This window comes from Vanacampus margaritifer, chromosome 16, assembly GCF_051991255.1.
Source record: "Vanacampus margaritifer isolate UIUO_Vmar chromosome 16, RoL_Vmar_1.0, whole genome shotgun sequence".
NCBI classification, from domain to species: Eukaryota; Metazoa; Chordata; class Actinopteri; order Syngnathiformes; family Syngnathidae; genus Vanacampus; species Vanacampus margaritifer.
The window spans coordinates 6489870-6513414 of NC_135447.1; the positions used below are offsets into that span (position 1 = coordinate 6489870).

Below are 23545 nucleotides of genomic sequence, written 5' to 3' on the forward strand. Positions count from 1 at the left end.
TCACATCACCACATTATCATCCGCACGCTTTACATAAGTTACCATAAAGCCGGCCATACATGGCACGAGACACTATTGACTGTCTCATGTGCTGTTAAACCTCTTTTAATGTGCACATCCGTGACCCATTGACTTACGTAACATGGTGCGCCAAAGAGCTGCTACATCTGGCTACAAAACAACATCAGCAACTTGCACTGCTGCTGGCGTTTGCATTCTTTTCTGCTGCTTGTGGGTTAAATAATTTGTCTTGTGAATGTGAAGTTTCCATTGCGTGGTTTTATGTGAGCTGGGATTGCTGTAGTGGCATTATGGGAATATGGTGATGTTTCTGAGGCCGGGCAAACTAGTGCTTTCCACGGTGTACCATGGGAGCTGATGGGCTAGTCAATAGGCACGGGGAGCACTGTATGACGCTGTGACCCCTGCTGTCTAAAAAGGAGAATGCAAATAATTGCATGCCAGTGGAGAATTCATAATGCACAATTACACACGTGAGGACACAAGCACAAATAAGATTCAGATCATTCTCTATTCTTTACATGTTAATTATTTGCACTTTGGCTATAAATTTGTGATTTTGCAACATGAGCTGAAGTGTTATAACTAAGCAGTGTACTTGTCCTGTTTGGAGCTTTAATAGCAAGCCGAGTCTATGATGGCAAGGAGAGTTAAGCTTTCTGAAGGAGGTATAGGAGAGATGTAATCAGAAAGGAGGGCTGTGTATTGGTGGAGGAGGAGGGGCGGGTGCATTCCTGCATCATAAAATGGTTTCGTCCCATCTTGCGCATTCTAAGCACGGATGCCACATATTGTACCTCTCTCATCTGATTTCATTTAAATTCATTTTGGCATCAGATGTACGAGGGAGGCAAAGACTTATGGAAGGTTAAACGTTTTTATTTAACTGAAAAAATAAATATACAGCATACAATACAGGGCACATCATTCAGATATGTAGGAATAGTCCCCGTATGCTTTATACAAAATAAATGTGTACTGTTTTCGTCACAACAACAACAATAGAACACATCCTCAATAATAATCAGGTTACGTGGGTTAATTTGGTGAGGAAGGAAGTACCCGCTGGTTGGTTTCTGTTTTCTGCTCGGATCTAGAGGTTACTTCAAGGGGGTTTCAAAAATAGATGTAATAACATGACAACAATTTGCACCCTTGCGCTAAATGGCCAAGAACAATCACTTTACTGAATAATGATTGCATAGCCGTGCCTGGATTTTTGGGGATTTCATATGAATGAAAGGCAGCTGATGTGGTTTCTATAGTTTGGTTATTTTCAGGGAAGTGATTATGAAGGGTAATTAAAGGGATTACTTGGAAGAGGGGTTATCCCTGGTGTTATTTCAGAGGTTGCACTGAAGGGCATTTTGTTAGAATGATGGTTTGTCAGATCAAGTGGCAGAGGGGCTGTTACCCCCCCCCCCCCCCCCCCCCCAAAAAAATGTGTTTGGTCTTAGGAGAGATGTTAATGAGCATCTATTTGTCTGTGTACTTATCTTATCTTTTTTTAGTTACTCTACTACCCCCCCCCCCCCCCCACACACACACACACACACTTTTTTTTTGTCTCGGACACCTCCTGCCCTCTGCTCTCTGATCTGATTAATAATGAATGAAGTGCATCACCTATCGATCCTATCCTCTTTGCATTAGCCAAAGCAGAGGGTATCAAACCTGTCCTAAAATAGCTACATGCTGCGATGGTCATACTAGTGGGTAAGTTTGTTGAAGTAGGAGCCAGGGCTTGTTTTGCTCCGGTCAGGCAGCAGGCGTTAAATGGGCATAAACTCTTCGAGCAGCCGAGTGGACAGAGAAAGGTCACAAAGTCCTGAATTGCCTTGTCAGCTAAAGGATGATGCCTCCCAGAGAAGGAGAAAGGTGATGATCTATGATAAGTGTGAAACTGGAGGTCTTGTATACCGTCTCTATCTACCTTTGGCGTCTGTTTATGCCAAGCGGTGGTCCTCTAGCTCTTGTTCTTCTCCTCAAAGTCTCGGAGAAAGTCGCCACTCAGCCATTTCTGCAATGCTGATGGTGATTAATCAATTCACCAGATTGGCTTTGCAGTCTGACAGGAGAAGGACCCTGACAAGACTGATAGAGACTAAGGAAGATGTATATGTCTCGATTGCTTAATAACACCAGCCAACACTATACATGGTCCAGTTGTCCTTATGTAAAAGAACACACCCGTGGTGTGGTGTCCTGTGAGTTTGGGGCCGAGGGGGAGCTGAATGGAAGGATTTGATTCATGTTTTGCTCCTCTGGTTTTATTATGGTTTTAAAGAAGCTATGACTCAATGACAGAACACCCAAGATGCCATAAGTACACTTTGTTTTTATGTTGGTGGAATGTATGAACTAACAATCTCTGGGGATTGAACCCACAACCGCTGGGTGGAGAGATAAGCACTCTACCACTGAGCCATGCCACCCCAAGAACTATTGAAATGATCCCTAAACATATTGTAAGACTGATCTTGAGTGTTACTAATAATAACGGAATATTGCAATAGTAGTTTCAGAACCTAAGATAACTAAATAAGAAAGTATTGTTTCATTAAGTCACCATTCCTCTGCACACATTATGTATTTGATTATTTTCATTGATTTTTTTTGTTTGTTTGTTTGATTTGGTGTGTGTGTGTGTGTGTGCAATTACTCTGAACAATATATCAACTTTGAAGTTAATTTTCCCGAAGTTTCATCCAGGTCTGATGCATCATGCAGATTGCTTTATTTGGCAGAAATGTATATTTAAATTAAATTTAACATGTTCAGTCTTCTATATTTTGGTTACTTTTTGTCATATCAGGTTGTTACTTTTGTATAATTTCATTTATGTAATTATTTATTTGATGAAACAATGTGTGCCCATTGTTGTGGGTATTATGATTGTTGTGCTTTTCATCTTCTTTTCCCTGTGGAATGCGTAATAATTAGCAGAGTTGTTAGTGTTGTTTTGCCATGGACAGCATAAATGTTCATGTTTTTATACCCCAAGGATAAGGATGTCCATGCTCTCAAGCATGCTTTTTGAACATGTTCAAAGACTCGTATGATGCTTCAATGCTCTCATGACAATTGCACATCATTTTGGTTACTTTGCAACAGTTGCTAATGTGAATGCACCTCTGCCCCATTCTCCCTTTTCATGTTTATTTCTAGGATCACTTCACTCCAGAGTGTAAGTTCAAGGAGAGTGTGTTTGAGAACTACTACGTCACATACTCCTCCATGCTCTATCGGCAGACCCAGTCTGGTCGCGCTTGGTATATCGGTATCAACCGTGATGGCCAGGTCATGAAGGGCAACCGGGTGAAGAAGAACAAAGGAGCCGCACATTTCCTGCCTAAAGTTATCGAGGGTCAGTTTCCATTTTTATGAGCTTGGTCAGTTATTAGGGATGGGCATTCAGTAATAAACTGCAAGTAGAATTAATGATCAGACAATCAATGAATCTTTAGTTCTCATTTACTATAGTGATTTTAGATATGTAAAATTTAAAATGATTTTCCGTGAGATGTTGACACGCAGACCTAGGGCTAATATCAATATGTATCGTGACATGAGATCAATATCAATAGAAAATCATGAGGTTTCTGTTGTATGGACGGTGAACGAGATGTACTGAAATTATCCACAAATACGCATTTACGGCATGGATGTAAACATTACACATAGAGTCCATTACTGTGTACATTCCTTGAAATTTTGTTTTTCTACCAGATATTTTGAACAGTATTTTTTCTCTGGATTTGCGTTTTACTGTAGCTTATCTTTACCTGTTGATTTTTTTTCTTCTTATTTTGATTAGGTTAAAAAAAATCTAAAGTTATTTATAGTAGGCATGTCAAAATTAGTGTGTTAATTTAGAGTTAATTTAAAGTTCCTGACACGTAATAACGCATATATATGTGGAGATTGGAGTCAAGTTGTGTTTCAAAACTTAAAAAATGTCCAGAATTTTGCAAGTTACTTCATGTTAATATGAAAAAAAAATGCACTGAGCTGTCACCAACGTCTTCCAAATGCAATTATGCCATCTAGTGGCAGAAAAAAATGACCTCAACACAAATCAATATCACACTCACACATGTTTTTAATTTTTATGAATTATTATGAAATTATTGTATCAATCACTACAAGATGTAGACATGTTTCTATTAGTTTAACATTTTTTCACTTTCATGTTGAAAGTATGAAAAATTTGAAAAATATATTTTATTGTATATTTAGAACAGATATAACATTTCCAAATAACCGTGAGTTAACTATTGAAGTCATGTGATTAATTAGGATTAAAAAAAAATTATCACCTGACACCCCTTATTTATAGATATCGACTGATAAAAAAATACTTATGTCGTCATACATTTTTCAGAGTATTGCCTAGCCCTACGCTCATCTCATTACAGTGAAATGTCTTTCCACCAGCTTTGGGTTGAAATCAAAGGATGAGCAACTCTCCCTCAAAAAAGTTTTTAAGACTTCTGTTTCAATTCCATTGTCTTGTTAAGCAGGTTCATCATCTCCAATTACTAGTGAGTGCGCACACGTCTGCGTGACTGCAGCCCTTCATTTTAACTTGCAATCCCGTCTTGACCCGATGAACTGCACTTTCTTTTGGTTGTTGTCAAGAAGGGTGTTCAGTTTAGCCTCTTGCTTTGAGACAGTGTTGATACTGATAAAATAAAGTTTTATCTCATCTCTAAAATTCTCAACTACTGATTGGTGGATTTTTAATGCCCATCCCTATTTTATATTAATAACTCTTTGACTGCCAAAAACGTTAAATAACGTTTAGTAAAATCCTATGGAGGAGTGCCAAAGACGTTAAAAGACGGTTTTTTTTTCAAAACAGAGGTGAAACTAACCATTTTCTATTGTTGATTACTGAAAAACGGAATAAGGTAGAAACAAACTTTTTTTTCTGATGAAAGATGAGAGTCCAATCTTTCATTTGGTAGTATGTGTGTTTCCATAGTCCAAACACATAATTTTCTGTGGACCTTGAAAGATCAGTCAAAATGCTTAAAATCGGCTGGCACCCACGGCATCCCTTTTCTGAAAACGTCTGGCAGTCAAAGAGTTAAGTATAACAAGAAAGAGAATATGTTTTCCAGTAATTGTAGTGATTATTTCTTTGCTATACAGTTGCAATGTATAAGGAGCCATCGCTACATGAGCTCACGATTGAGCCTGTGAGTCCTCCGCGGAAGACAACCAAAACATCAGATTCCCCGTCCTTAAAAAATGGACGGAAAGAAGCTCCCAAGGCTGATGCCTCATAGCACAGGAGACAGAGGGTGGGTCAGAGGGCAACAGTGACACTTGGAACAAAGTCACCCATCATGCACGGAGGACGGCTGGGTGAATGGCCCTCATGGTCCACTATTCCAGAAGTGCGCGATAAGATGCTGAGGGATGAAGGGTGAGCAGTCCATCAGCAGACAACGGGATGCGAGAGGAGTCCCCCCACCCCCACCCTTCACCACAGACCCTTGTCACCACAGAATGACAGACCTGGCCCCTGGCCGTAACAACTTTCACCCCCTGTGCCAATGTTTGTCTCCAACTCAGCCCCTTCAAATTTCCTAACACACGGGCTCCTTCATTTCTCTGTTATCGTCATGCGTCATTTTCACTGTGACAGTCTTGTCTTTTCTCACATGCCTATGCAGTATTCTCTCTATTGTATTCGCTCATTTACAAAGCAGTCTCGACTTGATAATCCTCACCCACGAGCCCACTCTTGATCCCTAAAGTTGGTGACTGTGTCGCCCTGCCGGATTTCCCCACACCATCTGCCAACCAGCTCAGCTAATCATCAAGGTCAACTAAAGCTCAACAAGAGATGAAAAAGCTCAAAGAGTCAAAATGTCAAATGGAATCCCGGGTCAAATCAGGTCAGAGCAAGATGAGGATCTGGGGAAAAAGGGATGATACAATATCAGAAAGTCTATTACTTAAACCACTCAATAGCCACCAATACTTAGTAGCCATCGTTTTGAAGAAACCAAAATTTATGTGACTATAGTCCCAGAATACAAATAAAAATCCATAACTTCTTCATATTCCGATACTAAAATACAAAAAAACATTCACTAATCTTCCAAATGTTACTCATGTGATCTTAAATTTTAGTAACATTACCACTATAAATCAATAAGGTTTTGGACAGGGACAAAAAAAATATCCATCTGCGTCAAGCCACCGGGGGATACATCCCACAAAAAAAGAAATAAAAAAATGATTGAGACACTAAAAGAGAATAAGTGACATTCTTGTTCGAGCCTCTCTACCCATCAGGTGATCATTTATCATTAGAGAGCTACCTCAAAGGCTACACATGAACAACTGGGTCATATTTTCAATCCAGTGTGGATCAGAACCTAGTCATCTGAAAACGAGCGGAGGTGTATACTTCACTCAGCATCTGCTGTCAGCATAAAGCCGGGGTTTGAAGGCAAACATCAAAGCCAGAGGAGCCTCTGAGCAGGAGCACTTGTTATTCTGACGATGTCTGGCAGCTTATCCAGCCGCTCGCTTTATCAAATCACCTTGGAAGAATCACCCTCAAAAATGTAGCTGTCTGAGTGGATGTCTTGGTGGGACTGCGCCGTAACCCTTGTGTGTCGATGTCTTCCACGCTAAGGATACACTTTATGCTTGTGGAGGAGTGTGTAAGGGAAAGAGATACTGCAGGTAACCGTAACCATGTCATTCAGAAAGAACACCAGCAAAACATAAACTGCAATGATGAGAAATCGAAATGAATGATGATATAATAATAGTGGCCACAAAAAAATACATACTTTTGCGCTCGTTCTAACTAAAATTAAGTTTGTTTTTATATAAAAAGCAGCATAATCTGTTTCCTATACTCCCCTAACCACTTGGAAATAATGGCAATAGATTTTTGTGGCTTCCTGTGGCAAAAGATAATATTTTGTGCACTTTATATGTTCAATACATTTTCAGATTGGGCTGTGGCAGGACTTGACATCGTTGTTGTGCAATTGTCGACTAGGTTTTATATATTCTTAGAACAGAACGTGAAAGTGAATTGGAGGCCTTACAATTGTGTTGTACAGAGTCAGGAATTGAATGTTAGATTGTAAAGAATTTGTATACATACAATAGATGCATAAAGGAAGCTGTTTATGAAGAAATAGGTCACATGGATTCTTCAGGAATCTTCTTTTCAGTAAGGTATGCAAGATGTTTGCCAGGGATATATGAGCGTGTGTGGCACGGTGAGTTATTTATGACAGGGAGTTTAAGGATGAAATTACATATTTTAACAAAGTCCTCTGTTTTTTTCTGTGAGTTTCAAGGGGAAATGTGCAGATAGAAAAGGGAAAAGCCAATGATCCCTGCATAGAAATATTGTATAATATCTAAGTGAGAGTAGGGAGTATTCCATAATGTCTCTTTAATGGATTTGTTTAGCTGTCAGCCTGACAAAGATGGCACATTTTATGAGTTTATATTTTAAAATATCAAGACATTCATATCCCTATGCTCTTTATGAAGCACTGAAAAAAAAGCCCCGAGTGCTCATAATGCTGAAGAATGCCCCCGCAAGTTGTCAAGACAGCAATGCAACATGTAGACAGAGAGGAAAAAAGAATGTGTAAAAAAGAAAAAGAAAAAGAGAGACTGCTATTGAATGTGAAGTAAAGAATGGATTTGTTTAGGAGTAAAACAAAACAGGAAGAAAACAGTAAGTTGTGGAACAATTCAAGAAATGTCTAAAGTGTGTGCATGTGCGTCATTAATTAAGAGTTGGGTAAGACAAGACAGAGTGGAGGAGAGAAACAAAGGGCATGGGAAACAATGATCGATAGATTCAATGAAACACAAACAAGAGACTTGTGATGGTTGCAAAAATTACTTGAAGGTCTGGCAGAGACAGCAAAATCCATTTGTTCTCAAAGAACTCAGAGGCCAGGTGTTTGTAAAACAGACGTTCTTCGTTTCTGCAGAGCAATTAAAAACATGCTTCTGTCCTGACTAACGGTTTCCTCTGGTTAAAAACAGCTTGAGAAGACCGACTCTCATTTATGCTATACGTTTAAGTTGAGACTAGATTCCTCAAACAAACCACCCACGCCACTAGGATCCCTTGTAGAGTAATTCACTATGCAAGCCCTGGACATTGCCTGAAACATTAAAACATTACCTTCCTCTCCCAAAGGATGACAACCCACAAAGCATTGGTGAGGCTTACACACAATAAAGAATATTAAAGTGCTGTAAAAGTAGCAGTGAGGAACAATTGAGTTGATGGACTTTTAAGCCGCTGTGGTAAAAAGAAATCATCGCTACATTTTCCACTAACGAAGAGACACTAATAAAACTCGTTCGATCTTGAAATAAGCACTTCAACAAAACACTAGGGGATCCGGATTGCTGTAACTAATCACAATGTTTAAAATTGGTGGCGCAGAATAAATCCATGACAATGTGAAATTATTGTTTTTCTTTTTTTCAGTAACATAAGTAATTCAAACGCAACCACAAACAACAGCTCTCGCTATCACTACCCCAAAAACACAAAATGTCTGTTTTGCTTTGCATTAGGAGCCAGTACAACGTTGCAGTATTTCCATGTTCTTTCTCTTTGCAAGACATGCATGTTGAAACGTGAACATACAAGTAATCAGTCTATAGAACATCTGTGTACACCCCCACTGAATAATTGTCAATGACAACATAAAGGTTATTTACTTGCACTTGACAATGTTCTACAGTCAGTATGTTGAAGCTATGTGTATACAAACTGATAATTTTACTACTGACTGAGCTACAAAATCAATTAATCATCCATCTGAGAATATGATAATGCTGTTTGAGGAAGATGTTGATTTATTTTTGATTGATTTGCAGTTCAAGGTAGGTTCCGCCCAGAAGTGTTGCTCCATTTTGTCTTCCTAATTTATGCAAATGGTAAGGATGAGTCACTAATTATATTCACTCCAGCGGGAAAAGAGAATATGAGCACGGATTATGACCGATGATAGTAAAAAAACTACTCATAACTTTCACAGGCTTCATATCTTGAAATTAACCATCTTTATAAAGAATACTGCTCAGCAGCCCTTTATCTCACACTTACAGTTTTGCAGATTTTTCTTTAAATGGAGTATTTCTGACAACAAATGGAGAGATTCTAAGTGGTCTTTATAAGCTATTTAGCAGTGTGCTATATTATAAAAATGTGACTGTGTCAGATTTATATCATATTAAGTGTATGCTATGTCGATTATACATTTAGTAAAGTGTATGAGTAGTGTACTATATGTCAAGCCCTTTTTATTCCGTTTATAGCTCTCAATATATGTTGTCAGTTTTTGGTTTTGGTTATTGTGTTTAATAATTTCCAATGCAAAAACAGAATGGTTCTTCCTCTTCAAATATTATCTCTTTTTGGTCTGTTTTTTTTTTTTTCCTTTTGTTTGCACTGACGCATCTTTACAAATGTGGCCCCCCTCCTTTGTGTGACCTTCATCCCAGCTGAATCCTACTGTGTGACTAAGTTATATGTTTGTGAAAGATGTACTCAAGTGAAAACAGAGAGAAGAAAAATGACCAAAGCTCACATGTGTCCTGTCAAAACCAACAATGACCTTTGTGGGCTCAGAGTTCTGGTCACGCACGTCTTCCAAAAAGTTTCCTTAAACTCTCTCTTGCTCGCTCGATCGCTCTTTCTCTTTTCTGGACTCTGTGTGTGTGTCAATCTCACAATCTTCTTGTCTTCCAAAAAAAAATAACCTTTTCAGAAAAAGAAGAGAGCTGATTTAAAGCCATAAAGGAACATGGGCATTGGCATTGATTGGCCAAATAGAGCTGGTCTGGATGTGCAGGCCCCTACGGATTTAAACACATGGTGGACTCCAAAAGAGCCAAAATAAAGCAACAAAAACTGGCTTTTTTTTCTTTCAATTCCATTGGAATGAAAACTGGCAATATGCAATGGAACTTTTTTACCCGTTTGAAATCAAGGATGTGAATATTCAACAGGGGATTGAACTGCAATGGATTTGCTATGGCAATCTTTGATCTGCAATAATAATTATTACGTGTCTAGACTGACAAACGTTTTTGTTTTTTCCTTCAATGTACGTATGTCTCTGTGGTTTGACTCTTTGGGGATGACTCCCTCTCAGTATCTACAGACACAAGCCCTCGATTTACCCTCTCGAGTAACCTGATGTTCCATCATACCTGTGTATATTTCTACAACAACTCCTATAACTGAATTGAAAGGAGATGTGCTATTCTGGAATATTATTCAATAAAACTGCATATATTTGTATTGTTGTAAGCAGTGCTGTTGTTGTTTTGTCACCCCCCCCCCCCCTCCTCCCCCCAAAAAAACATATGCACACATAGCCTACTATATGAAGGGAATACAATGGAAAAACATTGACCCTCACTTTGACATTGTATTTTTTTACCACCCACCATTGTCACCAGATCAACAACGTTGATTGAAACGCTGGTGCGCAAACACTAGATTGCTAGCATAAGAACATACTTTAGCACATTTAAAATGCACTACAAAATCTAAAACTAAACGAAAACTGTACAGCGTTTTCAAATGTTTAACTACTTGTCAACAAATTAGTAAATCTAGCATTTCCACTTGATATGAGCAATCGAGTGTCATACCAAAATCATTTTACCAAAAGATGTGCAATTCATGCGACTCAGAGTAAAATGTAGAGGCTCTATAGCAATAATAAACGTTAATGTAGCCAACCAGGATAGTTAAAACTTAGCCAAGATGTCAGCCATCATGTGTTTACTCAATGACTGCAATTTGTGTCAACTTCCACAAGGCGGCAGTACAAAATCCCTCACTAATGTGTTAAATTGTTTCTTGTTGAATTAAGAATTCAGTTAGTGAAAATCACACATGCAATGTCACTAAATGCTAGCGAGTAATTTACACCTGTCAAAAAAAAAAGTACACACGTGTCTCGTTAATTTAATTTGATATGATTTAATGTCATTTAATTTTATATAACGTGAATTATAGCACAAAAATGGGACAACGGTTGTCCATTTGCCAAAAAATAGGTTGGAATAGCCTGAGAAAGCCTAAAGGAATTTGAATACTTTGCCCTGAACGATTCAAAGCATTTGAGGAATCTAGAAGAAATCTCGATGACAAGCAAGCTCAATGACATTTCTCTACAGAACTCAAACGAGAGCTGGCATACACTAGTCACAAATAAGTTCAAGATCTGCGGCTTCTGTGTGAACTTTCATGATGAATAAAATGCTGTTACAGGTGAATTTAATTTGACCTTAACTGACTTTTGCACAACCTGCTGTTCTCAAGTGACACCTGTTGTGAATTGTGCTATAGCCACGCTTTTGCTTAACTATACTTTATAGACAAGTATCTAGACATACTTCTTAATAATCCAAAAATAACTGATCAATAAGGAAGTTGATTAGACGTTGTATTTCCCCTGAAACTTGATTCAATGTTTTTTAAGACTTTCTGGATAACTGCAACCTTCCAACTTTGTGGGAACAATTTGGAGAAGGCCATTTTTCATTCAAGCTTGACTGTGTCCCTGTACAAAGTACATAAAGGCATGCTTGGATGAGTTTGGTGTGACAGAACCTGTACAGAACCTTGACATCAAGACCATGAGACACCTTTGGGATCAACTAGATCAGAGCTGGCGAGCCATCAGGCTATCCATCAGGTCCAAAATATTGACAAATAAGCTGGGACTGTGCAAAATGGACACCTTCATCATCTTACTTATTTTCGAATACAACTCCATAGTGTGTCAAAGTAGTGTCAGTCATATATTTCATTCTTTTAAAATATGTAACAAATATAATACGGCATGATATGAGTGTATTAGTATGATGAAAAGGGGAAACCATCAAATAAAATAAAAATCCCTGATTCCAAAATATTCCTCTGTATGATCAATGGTGAAGTCAACTGTCTTTGTAAAGAGCCAGGATTAACCCAGAATATATCAGATAGATGAATAGATGCAATTACAACTAGTTCACAGCCCAGCAGTCAATTAGACAGTACAATGTCAGAATGATTACCATGCTAAATGGATAGCTCATGTAGCTCGGATTAGGGTAATTAACTTACAACTCATAGTCATGATCAAGCTGAGCAGCATCCGATCCGGTAGATTACTGTGCATGTGTCCCAGGCTGACACTCACTTTCACAACACGTTCCCCTTTTTGGATGTGACCTAAAACAGAGTTTAAAAATATTTAAAAAAATCTATAAAAACGTACACAATTTCTCTTTATGACTCTAATCCGTCAAGCCAGAGCATCTAAAAAAAAAGTTCTGTGGTTTTCCAGTACAAAGATAAGATAATTCACAGTTTAAAGCATGCAAAGCAAAACAGTCTGAGCTCAAACTGAATACAGCTTTTCATAAGGATTAACGCATTTGGCCAAACATAGCTCTCACATTCGCAAAATAACTTCAAAGTGTGCCTGTGACTATGAATTCCAACAAACATTTGGAAAAGTTTGGAGGTAAGAAACGTTTTAGATATGCTGGATTTCTTTTTTAGATTCAGATTTTAATTTGGTCAATGGTCTGATTGTTTGTGTGGTTCCTTTAAATCCAACACTTGGCAGGCCACTTTACTTGCCACTCGATGGAAAACGTTGGCTCTCGCTCTAGTGTAAACAAAAGCCTTGACAACAAAGTTTCATCGAGGTGATGAGTCATCAGCTCCTGTCATATTTGTCAGATGACAAGGTTGAATCTTAATTACAAAACTTTTGCCCAGTATTTAGCAGAATTAAGATACTTAGCTAATTCATGTCATTATTTTGGATTTCGAAGAAACGCTTTGATATTTAAATAATATGTCAAAGATGGTGACTCACTTCATAAGAAATTAAAGATCCAGCACACATTAAGCTTGGGAGCGTTAATTGTCACCAACCAGGAAGCAGCAGCAGACAGTGGACCCAGAACAGACACAGCCCCTGTAGTAGTAAACAGATTGATACTCTTTGTAATAGTTTCAATTGTTTCTCTTCAAGTGAGTAATTATTTTGGTCATCTACTTGTGACAGTTGAAAAACTAAATTACAGCCTCTGCAGTGTGACTCATAGAGCCAGTGGGCAAAGTCTAGCCAGTATCAATGTATACAGAATATGCCAAAATGTCAACACAGTTGTATCGGTGTTGTATCTAACTTTGTCATTGATTAAATAACACAAGTATGCTGGGGAAATAAGTAAATGGCAGCATTGTGGTCTAAACGTGAATATGTAAAATTATAGCTCCTATTAATTAAATGCAATATAGCCTTAAATGTATTTTATGTGATTTTTTTTTTGGGGGGGGGGATCATGTTTTGAAGCAGAATATTCAAATTATATTCATATAAATTACTTATGCTAAAAATGTGATTGTGTACATGTTGGAAACAAGAGCAAAATATATAAAGTAGTAATGCTAAAAATGTCAATAGATAAGTAAAGCTTGCGTGTGTGGGGAATAAATTGGCTTGTGTGATTTCAGAACTCCAGTGTGTACAATACCTGACGTGACGACACATGAACGTTCGGCAGGCACACACACACATGATTACATGATTAGCGGATGTAAAAAAAATTAAATAAGAGAACTTCTACAATGACATGAAAAATTGGAAAGAAATACCCCCAAAAGCCGAGCCTTTAACAACAGTATCTACCAACCCTCGTTTGCCTTGTCGCGGTTCAGCAGAATATTTCCGGAAATGCCTACGTCATGAAACTTGAGGCGTTCCTTCAAGCGGCGCACGCGTCGAAACTACGTGCGCGTACCCGCCCACCTGCTACAGAAACCGCCTAAAAAGCTCGCTCCCGTTGTCCCCTCCCCATTCAAGGTGCGGCAAAGCAACAGGTGCGCAAGGTGACATCGTCGCCCACAGAAGTACCGCCATTATATATATACTTTTTCTTTACACTTTTTAAGAAAGACTGGAATTGTTTTCACAAATTTTTAATTAAAATAGTTTTGTTTTGGGTTTTTTACCTTTCGATTTTGGAATATTTTGAGCAGGTGCGGACATCGCCTCCCTCCTTTTTTTGAAGTCAGCTCGTCGTCGAAGAGAAAGAAGACAAAATGGCCAACTCGGGTTTGCAGATGTTCGGATTCGCCCTGGCGCTTCTGGGCTTAATTGGCTTGATAGTGGGCACAATTTTGCCCCAGTGGAAGATGTCAGCGTATGTCGGGGACAACATCATCACAGCAGTGGCCATGTACGAAGGCCTTTGGATGTCCTGTGCCTTCCAAAGCACAGGCCAGATCCAATGCAAAGTCTACGACTCCATCCTCCAACTCAACAGTAAGTAATGCTTTGTTATTCTGTTGATTAGATTTATACTTGAGATTTGTAATAACAATCTCCCGAAACGGCTTTTCTAATATAGATAATTTGTCTTAAATGTGCCCATTCGAGTAACAGGAACAAAAGTCAGCAAATGAACCACACCTGTAATGGGGAAGCTACCAAATCACTCTTTAAGCCACCGTTATACCTGCCGCATATATTTGCAACTGTAAACTACACTCGGATTCCTGTTGCTCGACCGAACCGGTTTAGTCACTTATTGACTTTAATTCTCCCCGACGAAAAACAAGAATGTCGTCCCCTTCACCACACGTTGAGGTCCGAATGATAAACTTTTCTTTCTTTCACGTTATTTCTTAAACCCCCAACACGCGCTGTGTTTTTAAAATCATCTAGTTGAAAAATGACTGTTGGCCTCGCATTCAAGGAAGTGGCACAATCTGAAACGGGTGAATTTAAGTTGACTCTATTAACTGCCTTTTATGATTCGTAAATGTCTGAGGTTAAAAGCGGAGGATAAATGGGTCGTTTATATTATTGCTATATTCAACTCCAGACACATTTTCCCAATCTTAACAAATATGTGCACCCGCCATTCATAAACATTGGTCGACTAAAGTTCATTTCAGAAATCAAGTGGTGAGTGGTTTGATGTTCAAAATTGCCAACACAATGAGCACTGCATGTCTGAATGCACAGAGAATCTCTTTGTTTGTGGCTAGAGGTCACTAGCCGTAAAATGTTAACCTGTAGCCAGCATGTGAAATTACGAGTGTCCTCCATTTTGTAACCTGAAACCTGGTCAGACCTGTTTGAGTCGCTTATGCTGTCGCACTCTAACACTTGAAGTCCCCCGTTTCTATAAATGTGTTGTAGAGGGTGAACACCGGAAGTCTATAATAAAATAAAATCCTTCCTTTTTTTTTGCCACAGGAATTAAGCATTCATTAACTAACTAGACTTATGTTTGACCTTTTTAAACAGGTGCCCTCCAGGCAACGCGCGCCCTCATGATTGTGAGCATTATCGTAACGGTGGCCGGCTTGGGCGCGGCCTGCATGGGAATGAAGTGCACCAACTGTGGCGGCGATGACAAAACGCGCAAGTCTCGCATTGCCATGGCGGGGGGCATTATCTTACTGATTGGAGGTAAGGAGTTTAATACTCGCACACATGAACATTTATAAAAAAAAAAATTTTAATGGCATTTTTTGGTTGCCCACAGCTTTGTGCGCCATTGTTGCCTGCTCTTGGTACGCTCATGACATCATCCAAGCCTTTTACAACCCTTTCACTCCAGTCAATACTAAGTGAGTACTTGTCAATTTAGAATCATTATATATCTAAATGATATCAATTGGGGGTCATATACTCTGCTTTGCTTTTCTGACTTGGTTTGTCTTCTTTTTTGAAGGTATGAGTTTGGGTCGGCCGTTTTCATTGCCTGGGCTGGAGCCTTCTTGGTTGTAATTGGCGGTGGCATGCTGGCGGCGTCTTGCCCCAGAGGCAAACCTTCACCAAAGTATCCCATCTCCAGACCGCCTAGCAGCACCAAGGAATATGTTTGAGCAGGGTGACGATGAAAGGAAACAGCTTTAGGAACCTTTTTACATGCAGCATCATTTATCTCAGAAATGGTCAAGAAGGCAATACATACCTGTGTTTTAGTTTATTCAAGGCAATGTTCAAATGTTACTGTAACGTTTCAGCCACGTTAAAGTTGTGAGCTACTCAAGAGACCACATCGACATTGTACTGTCTGGGACCATGCAGTCAAAATCTTAGACTTGTATACTATTGACACTTAAACATTTAACTTTTATATGAATGTAAAAAGCCGTTATACCATTGGACATGCTTAAAACAACTGTGGACTTTGACCAGCGCTTTAAAAAAAATACGGCGTTCATGAGTAATATAAATGCACTGGACTGAGACAGCATAAAGCAGGAAACACTTAAAACCTTTCACAACTTTCAGGCTGAAAGCTTACACGTCGTCAATCATCTGGCACCTGAAAAGCAAGACAACAATTTTTTTTGGGTGTGTGCCTTTTATTTATATGAAGACAAATGATTAACACAGTTGTCTCCTTTTAATCAAGTGCCAGAGTGAAATGATTAATTTTACACTAATGATTTCTTTCAGCAAGATTGCCAATTTTGTTTGTCACTCATAACAAATCAGTGAAGATGTTCAGTGGGATAAATACTGTTGTATGTTAATGGCTTAGGCTTGTACTCCTGTTTTTAGTCATTAATGTTGCACTCCCTTTTTTTTAAAGTCTTTTTTTATTATTATTTGTGATAAAGTTTGTGTTGTACATAAAGCGAAAATAAACAATTGTTACTTGACACTTGGAGATGAATGAAATTTTGAGCTGTCAAGGAAAAAAAGCCTAAACTCAACACGCAATTGCCTCGTCTCCGTTCACAAATAGAAGTCCTTTATAGAAGAGTATATCTCGTAATGTTGGGATGGGAAGTATGAAAGAATTTCTACTAGTCTTTCAGAATGGGTCACCATTTGTAGTGTCAACACAACTTTAAAATATTAAACATGCACAACCAGAAAACTGTCAACTTTGTGGTTTGAAACTGGAACAGTGGACATGCTCTAATTCCGCATCATAAACAAATCGATGTAAAAAAAAAAAAATCTAAATGTAGGGTATTACTTGATGAATCATTTAGTAATGGGGGAGGATCTTCCGAGTAAACAAGTTTTAATTTATTCCCACTTGTTTTCTGACTTACGGTAGCTACATGGTGTTTCAGTATATGTATGTCCAGGGCCTCACTTTCAAGTTTTAGAGACACTTTTCTCACTGCATCACATTAGAAATAAAAAGTCAGTAGCTTTGATTTTACTGCCACCTCGTGGCGCAATAAATTAACTCAGTCCAAGTATGTGTTCTATTGCTGATAAACTGGGCAAAATCTTTCATGCTTCAACAAAATAAAGCCGGTTGGCATGGGATGTTTTTAGTATAAAGTCACTATAAAAGGACCATTTTTTTAGATCATTTCTCTTCAATGATTCCAAGATGTATTTGCGCTGTCCAATCATTCCCTTCAATTTGTCATCGAGTGCCCTGGGATTTTATGAAACGACTCAACGCTTATCATTTTTTTCCTCCTCTGCCCTGATTCTGGCGGACTCAGTTATTCTTTCTTCATCCCCCCCAGGCCGACCGTGAAAGTAATAAATGGCAGGGTTCCAAAGTGATCACCCCAAGTGACCCCAATGTGCTTGTTTGCTTTTCAACTTAAGTCACATTTTAGAACCACGGGGCTCAAATAAACAAAATCGGGTATAATTAATGTCACTATTTCTACTGCTTTTCAGTATTCTATTATATATATATATATATAAATCGGCTCGGGGTACACTGCTTTGTCATTCCATTAAATGTGGGCCATATCCCAGCATGCACCTGAGTGATTTATGAATTATTCATGACAGAACGTTAAAGAAAAAAAAAAAATCTTACCAGATGAAATAATGCACTGTTTAAAGTAAAGCAAAATGAGTGGAAGAAAAAACGGTGTGAAACATGACAAAAAAAGTCTTAGCCCGGTTTTGTAACCGTTTTACACGTGAGGGGCATTAAAATTTCTCCCTATCAAAATAACACTTCCAGTGTCAATCAAATCTCATAGATTCTGGAATACACCGAATTATGTTAGTCACCTATCTCAAATTTGCAGAATAGTTTATGTATAACAGTAGTTACGCGATATCAACATGGCTCAAAATGGGTATCGCATCCCAAAATTTTGATTAAAACCACTTTTTGCGCCATACTTACTTCTAAAACCAAAATTCACAACCACAAACATGCATTTTAATTGCCATAATAAAATCTGCAAAGTTGACAGCCACAAGTTAGTTAACCATCTTTATTGAAAGCTTGGAATGGTCTTCACTTGAACAGGTCTTAACTCAGTTGTCACATTAGCTTTCAAACCTTTGATACAAATTGTGGAAAAACTGACCAATGGCTGATAAGGTAATGTCATGAGAAAGCTAATATGATTTCCTGAAGTGTTTTTTCCCTTTGAAGTAAACAAAACTATTGCTAATGGACGGCCAGAAAGAAACACAAAGAAAGGCAATTTAAGCTACAAAAATCCAACATCATAACATCAACTTGGTTTCCCAAATGGCCTCAATTTTTGTGTGAGCCAACATCGATGTAGACTTTAGCCTTTGCTACAATGCGTGTTATTGTTATTCCAGAAGATCAACTCCTTGATATCACAAAGCTTCAGGTGTCAATCTACAGGATCTTATATTTACATATATGCCAACTTTCCAAGCCAGTCCTTAATGACTTATTCAACAGTTCCAGTATGAATGTGCAAAAGATGGGCATGACAATGTGTAACCTAACCTCTTGATAGTAGCGTATTAGATGAGACTGTGTGAAGCACAGAGGGGTTTTTGGGTATAACTATTAAAAAAAACGAAAAGAAAAGAAAATATACCGAAAAAAAAAGTTTATTTGGGGTCTGCCACGGTTTGTCTCCACTTCCACAGCTCGGCGATAACCTGAAGATGACGGAAAAAGCACAATATTAATAATATCCGACTTAAAACCTGCATTAACAATGAACATAGACATGCCAAATATGCACACACTACCTTAGCATCAGAGATTCTATACGAATTCTTCACAAAGTTCTCAAATTTGGGCTGGGCTTTGGGCAGCGTTACTCCCTAAAACAGAATCAAAATTTACATACAGTGCAAAGACATTGGCTGATGGTGTAGTAGAAAATCACATCACCAACCTTCTTCACGACCTCAGTCATTTTTGCCTGGATCTCAGGGAGCGTCAACGTTTCCTTGGGGGTTGTTGGGGTTTTGGGTGATTTGGGTGATTTTTCTTTTTGTTTGGGAGTCTTCACCTTCAAAGAGCAGGAGATGATATTGGTCATTTTGTTGGGATTCTGTTAATTTTCAAAAGGATTCATCTGACCGTGGATGACCGAATAACCATTAAAAGGTACACGTTGGGAGAGAAAAAAAATCCCTACAGCAGTATTTTTGTTAGGTATGTTAGACATCACTTTTTTCCCCAAACTGATACCAGACAATGACAGATAATTTTAAACAAAAGCCCACATATCCCAATTTTCCTTAAAATTGCATAAAATTAATGGCAATTTCCTATTCTTCTAATTTATAGGTACTGGTCGTAAAACGGCTACCATGAGTACTCGCCAATCCCTTATTTTTGCAATAATTAAATCTGGATAAATGGTGAGTGTTCATACACATTTGATAACTTTTAAAATAATTTATTTATTTATTTTTTTAAACAATGTGCGCATATTTATTGATGATGCTTCTATTCCTGAAAGGAATATACTGCATCGTTTGGCAGCAACACGACCAAATAACCCCCAAGAGAGAGATCCTCTTTCCGATGACAAAGTTGCAATTTGCGTTTAAAGGCACAAAAAAAAATTGCCGCAAGGGAGCAATTCATCACCATAAATGTCTAATTTTTTTCAGCTTTTAGTTTAACTGGGAAACATGCCTAACCAATTATTACCAACTCAGGCGCTTGTTAAGTTGTCCAGTATCTTGTAAAATGTCTACATTTATCAGTTCATGATTTTCAGAAGACAAATGATACAGAAAATGAATCAGACCATAAACAAACCAATGCTAATTCTGTTTTTAAGTCAAAAACAGAAAAGGGAACAAAAAGCCACAAAAAAAAAAATGCAATTACGGCCGTAATCGAGCGCGACTTCTTGTGCCGCATGATGAATCGTGGTGGGGATAGTGTGTATCAGTTACCTGCTTTGTGGCCGGAGTGCTGGCTTTTAAGCTTTTGCCATTCTGAGTGGATTTTGGTGTGGGCTTTGCCTGTTAAATATGCAGCAGTTAGTGAGAAAAGAAGACCAGACCAAACTCAACTGGATATTCTAAATGCTCACCTTGACGGGGGTTTTTTCCTCCTCTTCATCGTCGTCGTCATCATCATCACTAAATTAAACATGTATGTCAGTCCTCAGGAAATAGTGGCAAAAAAACATTGCGTTTAAGTAAACGCTTGTTTGAAAATCCTTATTTTTCAATTAGCCGATGAGATTTAAACTCCACTCAGAGTAAAACATAATGCAATAAACTCGCTGAATACGCACTCATCGTCATCTTCATCCACGGCGTCCAGCTTCATTTTTTTCTGCACACTCTGGAAAATGTGATCAACGGCACATTTCAGTCAACAATAAACTATAAAAAAAGCATTGAACATTAAAAAGGTGCAAGTGGCGCTGAACACGCTGCCTTCTCAATTCATGCATTGACACAAAAAGCTAGCTAATTTAGCTTTCTAGTATAACTGATTCAGAATTCCTCGTAGGAATGGGTCAAAGTTTGAGCACTGACTTCACCCCAAAATGGCTGCCTCAAAAAATAATAATTTTGGCGTGTGGTAATATTCAAGCCGAGTCCATACAACGGGAGCATGTGTCATAGTCAATGTTATCGTTAACAAACCTGAGACTTGGAAGCAGGAGAGAGGGCGGGTCTTTTCTTGGACACTTTCACATCTTCCTCTTCCTCCTCCTCCTCCTCTTCTTCATCATCATCATCATCGTCGTCGTCGTCATCATCTTCAAACGACTGATCGGATTCCATCACTTCAGCGGGAAGAGTTAGCGTTCGTGTTTAACAAAGCACTAATTGTATTTAGGCTATTTTATTCTAGAAACTCATCCAAATGCACTTACTCACTAGATGCTGCCCGCTGATATGGATCGGACCAGAACCAGATTTCAGACGGAAGATTGCGGGTGGTGAAATGGTGAAACCACCGAGACACACCTGCGAAAAACAGCACAATCAGTAAAAACACCTCGCGTGCTTGTGTTTGCACTTGTGGATGTTCTTCCAAGTGAGGACATGTTTTTAGCTATTTAGGATAGTAGTTCTCAACAAACATCTTTCGCAACATATCTATAAAACATTTTTTTTTTTCTCTCATATTCTTAACAGACAATCCCTGACAGTTGGCAGTTCTGACTAAAAACTGCATCCGCTCACACACTCACACTCGGCAGGGTGGAGGGCTTCAGAGAAACCAGCACTGCTGCTGCCTTCTGACCCTCGGTGTCTTTTCCTTCCACCTCAACAAGATGAAGCTCATCTTTGGTGGCGGGGTCGGTACATGCCTGTGCGGACAAAAATACAATTCAGTTTGAAACTTTAAACGAGGAGTTGCTTTTTAGAACACCTGCAATTTAGATGTAAACAAAATGCACGGAGGGTTACCATCCGCAAATCCAGCTGATGGTCAAAGCCATCGTCGTCAGGATTGAACAGCACGTCCTTTCCAGATTCAAGCACACAACCTGATGAAGACAGAAGTTAAATATCATGAGTTGAGACACAAATAACACATTTCAACCTGCATTAAGAAATACTGGTCCAGTTGCAGTGGCGCTCACCCATGTAGATGGTAATTTTGAGCAGTACAATTTTTTAACCACTCTTAACGTCTGTAAAAGTCGGGACTTTTGAGACTTGTGGACCACCGAACTACTGGCTCGACCTTGCTTGCCCTTTACATTGATTGCTAATGTGCGCCATGACTTAATCAGTACTTCCTCGCAGGAACACATGGGGGCGCTACAGAAAAACCAAGGTGGATATTTCCACATGGCCTGGCCTAACCTTTACCGAAAAGCAAAAATTCTAATAATCTGGGAACATATAAATACGTCAATAAGAATGCTTACGTTGCACAATCTATGTTTGCAAGAACAACAAACTTAAAACATGACAATTCGAGTACTCCTTTGTTGAGTGCATGGACCACTGCGAAACGTAAATTATTTTTTTTAAACAAAAAAAACATCAACGTCGTCACCGAGTTATTAATATCTATAATAGATGGGTGAGAGAGTTGTACGACGAAATCGCGAATCATCAAAGAAAACGATCATTAGAGGGTGGGGGGGAAAAGCCCCGTGGACCACATGTGAGAGCCGACGTTGAGGCTACAACTACCCGAAACAACCGAATTAACCCCTCGCCACAAAAAGTAAAAATACGGTACAAGATACTGTAAGACGACCTGAAGAAGACGCTAAATAAAAATAAATCCAGAGGACAAGTTTTAGTATCAATAATGCTCGCTGAATTACAGGAGACGCCATGCTTTGGGCCAAACACGTGTGTAGCAGCGCTGGAGCAGAGTAGCGCAAACATACATTCCCCCATTGTGACTAAACGTGCTACTTGAATACATGTCATGATCAATTCGCAATACAGCTCTACGTATTAAAGCCACTTATTACTTCATTTTCTTTATAAATTTAATGTTGTCTCCCACAAACGCATGACAATATTCGGCATTGTTCGCATTCACAAAGTGACTCACCGTAAAGAAAGGTCTGTGGAGGCATTGGTACTTCATCTAAACCGTTCATTTTGTAAAATTAATAGACGATGACCGTGGAGTTAAGGAATTTAAAAGAAGATAGGTAATATCTACAGACAGACAGACAGAGAAATGCTACACTTCTGCACTAGTGAGCTAACTGACGTGTTAACTCCACCCCCTCGCCTCTTCTTTTTCTTTTACTGTTTAACGGCAGCTAGCATACTGAAATGGCGCATTATCGCCACCTATAGATCTTTATTAATTACTGCTTTGGCTTACAATAAAATTTAGATTAGTTCTTTCATTTTGACCAAATAAATAAAAACTACAGGCATACACTAACTCGTAAATAAATACAGAATAAAAAAATATATACATTTTTCCTTTTGGGAATGATATTCTCTCTCTTTTTCCCCTATTCCTTAGTTCATCAAGTTATTCATTTGACTTCAAGATACTTTGTGTCACTATTCACAATAATGGCTATTTATTCAGCTTGTTATGTACAATCGATCACTTCGACAGTAAACAATAGACAATTTTCCTTATTTACGACCAAATTATCCTCATTTGCCATTCATTCATCCATCCTCACATCCATCCATTCTCTGTGAAACTTGTCATCACTAGGTTATGTTAGTGTGGTAGCTCCAAATATGCTGGAGCCTATTGGACTTTTGAGAGAGAGTACACCTTGAGCTGATTGCCAGCCAATTAAATGGTACATTTTCTAATTATATTATCAATA

General features: G+C 38.6%; 3 protein-coding genes and 1 long non-coding RNA gene across 6 annotated transcripts in view; 2 read left to right on the forward strand and 2 right to left on the reverse strand.

The window, feature by feature from the left end:
• The window catches only part of fgf11b (fibroblast growth factor 11b), a 32671-nt gene extending 22321 nt beyond the window's left edge, over nucleotides 1-10350 (forward strand). Inside the window, exons 4-5 of the mRNA XM_077546061.1 lie at nucleotides 3190-3388; nucleotides 5179-10350. Of these exons, the coding sequence (XP_077402187.1) occupies nucleotides 3190-3388; nucleotides 5179-5315 (336 nt within the window). The 3' untranslated portion in view covers nucleotides 5316-10350. The remainder of the gene's footprint in view (nucleotides 1-3189; nucleotides 3389-5178) is intronic.
• LOC144035942 (uncharacterized) overlaps nucleotides 1-13862 on the reverse strand; it is a 30903-nt gene extending 17041 nt beyond the window's left edge. For 2 of the 3 annotated variants that reach the window (XR_013288536.1, XR_013288538.1), the window contains exons 1-3: nucleotides 13753-13862; nucleotides 12930-13031; nucleotides 12167-12274 (exon numbers count right to left, since the gene is read on the reverse strand). This is a non-coding gene — a long non-coding RNA (uncharacterized LOC144035942). Of the gene's footprint in view, nucleotides 1-11225; nucleotides 11619-12166; nucleotides 12275-12929; nucleotides 13032-13752 lie in introns of those variants that run through there. The other variant, XR_013288537.1, reaches the window with a different exon arrangement.
• A 121-nt stretch (nucleotides 13863-13983) lies between these two features.
• On the forward strand, nucleotides 13984-16744 carry LOC144035941 (claudin-7-B-like). Its single transcript, XM_077546062.1, has 4 exons — nucleotides 13984-14384; nucleotides 15375-15539; nucleotides 15616-15700; nucleotides 15805-16744. The coding sequence occupies exons 1-4, from the start codon at nucleotides 14162-14164 to the stop codon at nucleotides 15956-15958; spliced, it is 627 nt and encodes a 208-aa protein (XP_077402188.1). The 5' UTR covers nucleotides 13984-14161; the 3' UTR covers nucleotides 15959-16744.
• A 1534-nt stretch (nucleotides 16745-18278) lies between these two features.
• npm1a (nucleophosmin 1a) lies at nucleotides 18279-22992 on the reverse strand. The gene is made up of 11 exons (XM_077546060.1): nucleotides 22795-22992; nucleotides 21684-21763; nucleotides 21464-21583; nucleotides 21143-21236; nucleotides 20910-21052; nucleotides 20552-20601; nucleotides 20345-20393; nucleotides 20205-20273; nucleotides 19187-19303; nucleotides 19038-19112; nucleotides 18279-18944 (listed from the first exon to the last, which is right to left on the reverse strand). The coding sequence occupies exons 1-11, from the start codon at nucleotides 22841-22843 to the stop codon at nucleotides 18894-18896; spliced, it is 897 nt and encodes a 298-aa protein (XP_077402186.1). The 5' UTR covers nucleotides 22844-22992; the 3' UTR covers nucleotides 18279-18893.
• Nucleotides 22993-23545: the final 553 nt, after the last annotated feature.

Excerpts from the sequence above, each read along its gene's own strand:
- LOC144035941 (XM_077546062.1), top strand. The coding sequence starts at position 14,162 with ATGGCCAACTCGGGTTTGCAGATGTTCGGATTCGCCCTGGCGCTTCTG. Across the intron at positions 14,385-15,374 it reads CTCCATCCTCCAACTCAACA|GTGCCCTCCAGGCAACGCGC; the intron begins GTAAGTAATGCT and ends CTTTTTAAACAG. Across the intron at positions 15,540-15,615 it reads CATTATCTTACTGATTGGAG|CTTTGTGCGCCATTGTTGCC; the intron begins GTAAGGAGTTTA and ends GGTTGCCCACAG.
- npm1a (XM_077546060.1), bottom strand. The coding sequence starts at position 22,843 with ATGAACGGTTTAGATGAAGTACCAATGCCTCCACAGACCTTTCTTTAC. Across the intron at positions 19,304-20,204 it reads GCACTCCGGCCACAAAGCAG|GTGAAGACTCCCAAACAAAA; the intron begins GTAACTGATACA and ends TGCTCTTTGAAG. Across the intron at positions 18,945-19,037 it reads ATAGAATCTCTGATGCTAAG|GTTATCGCCGAGCTGTGGAA; the intron begins GTAGTGTGTGCA and ends CGTCATCTTCAG.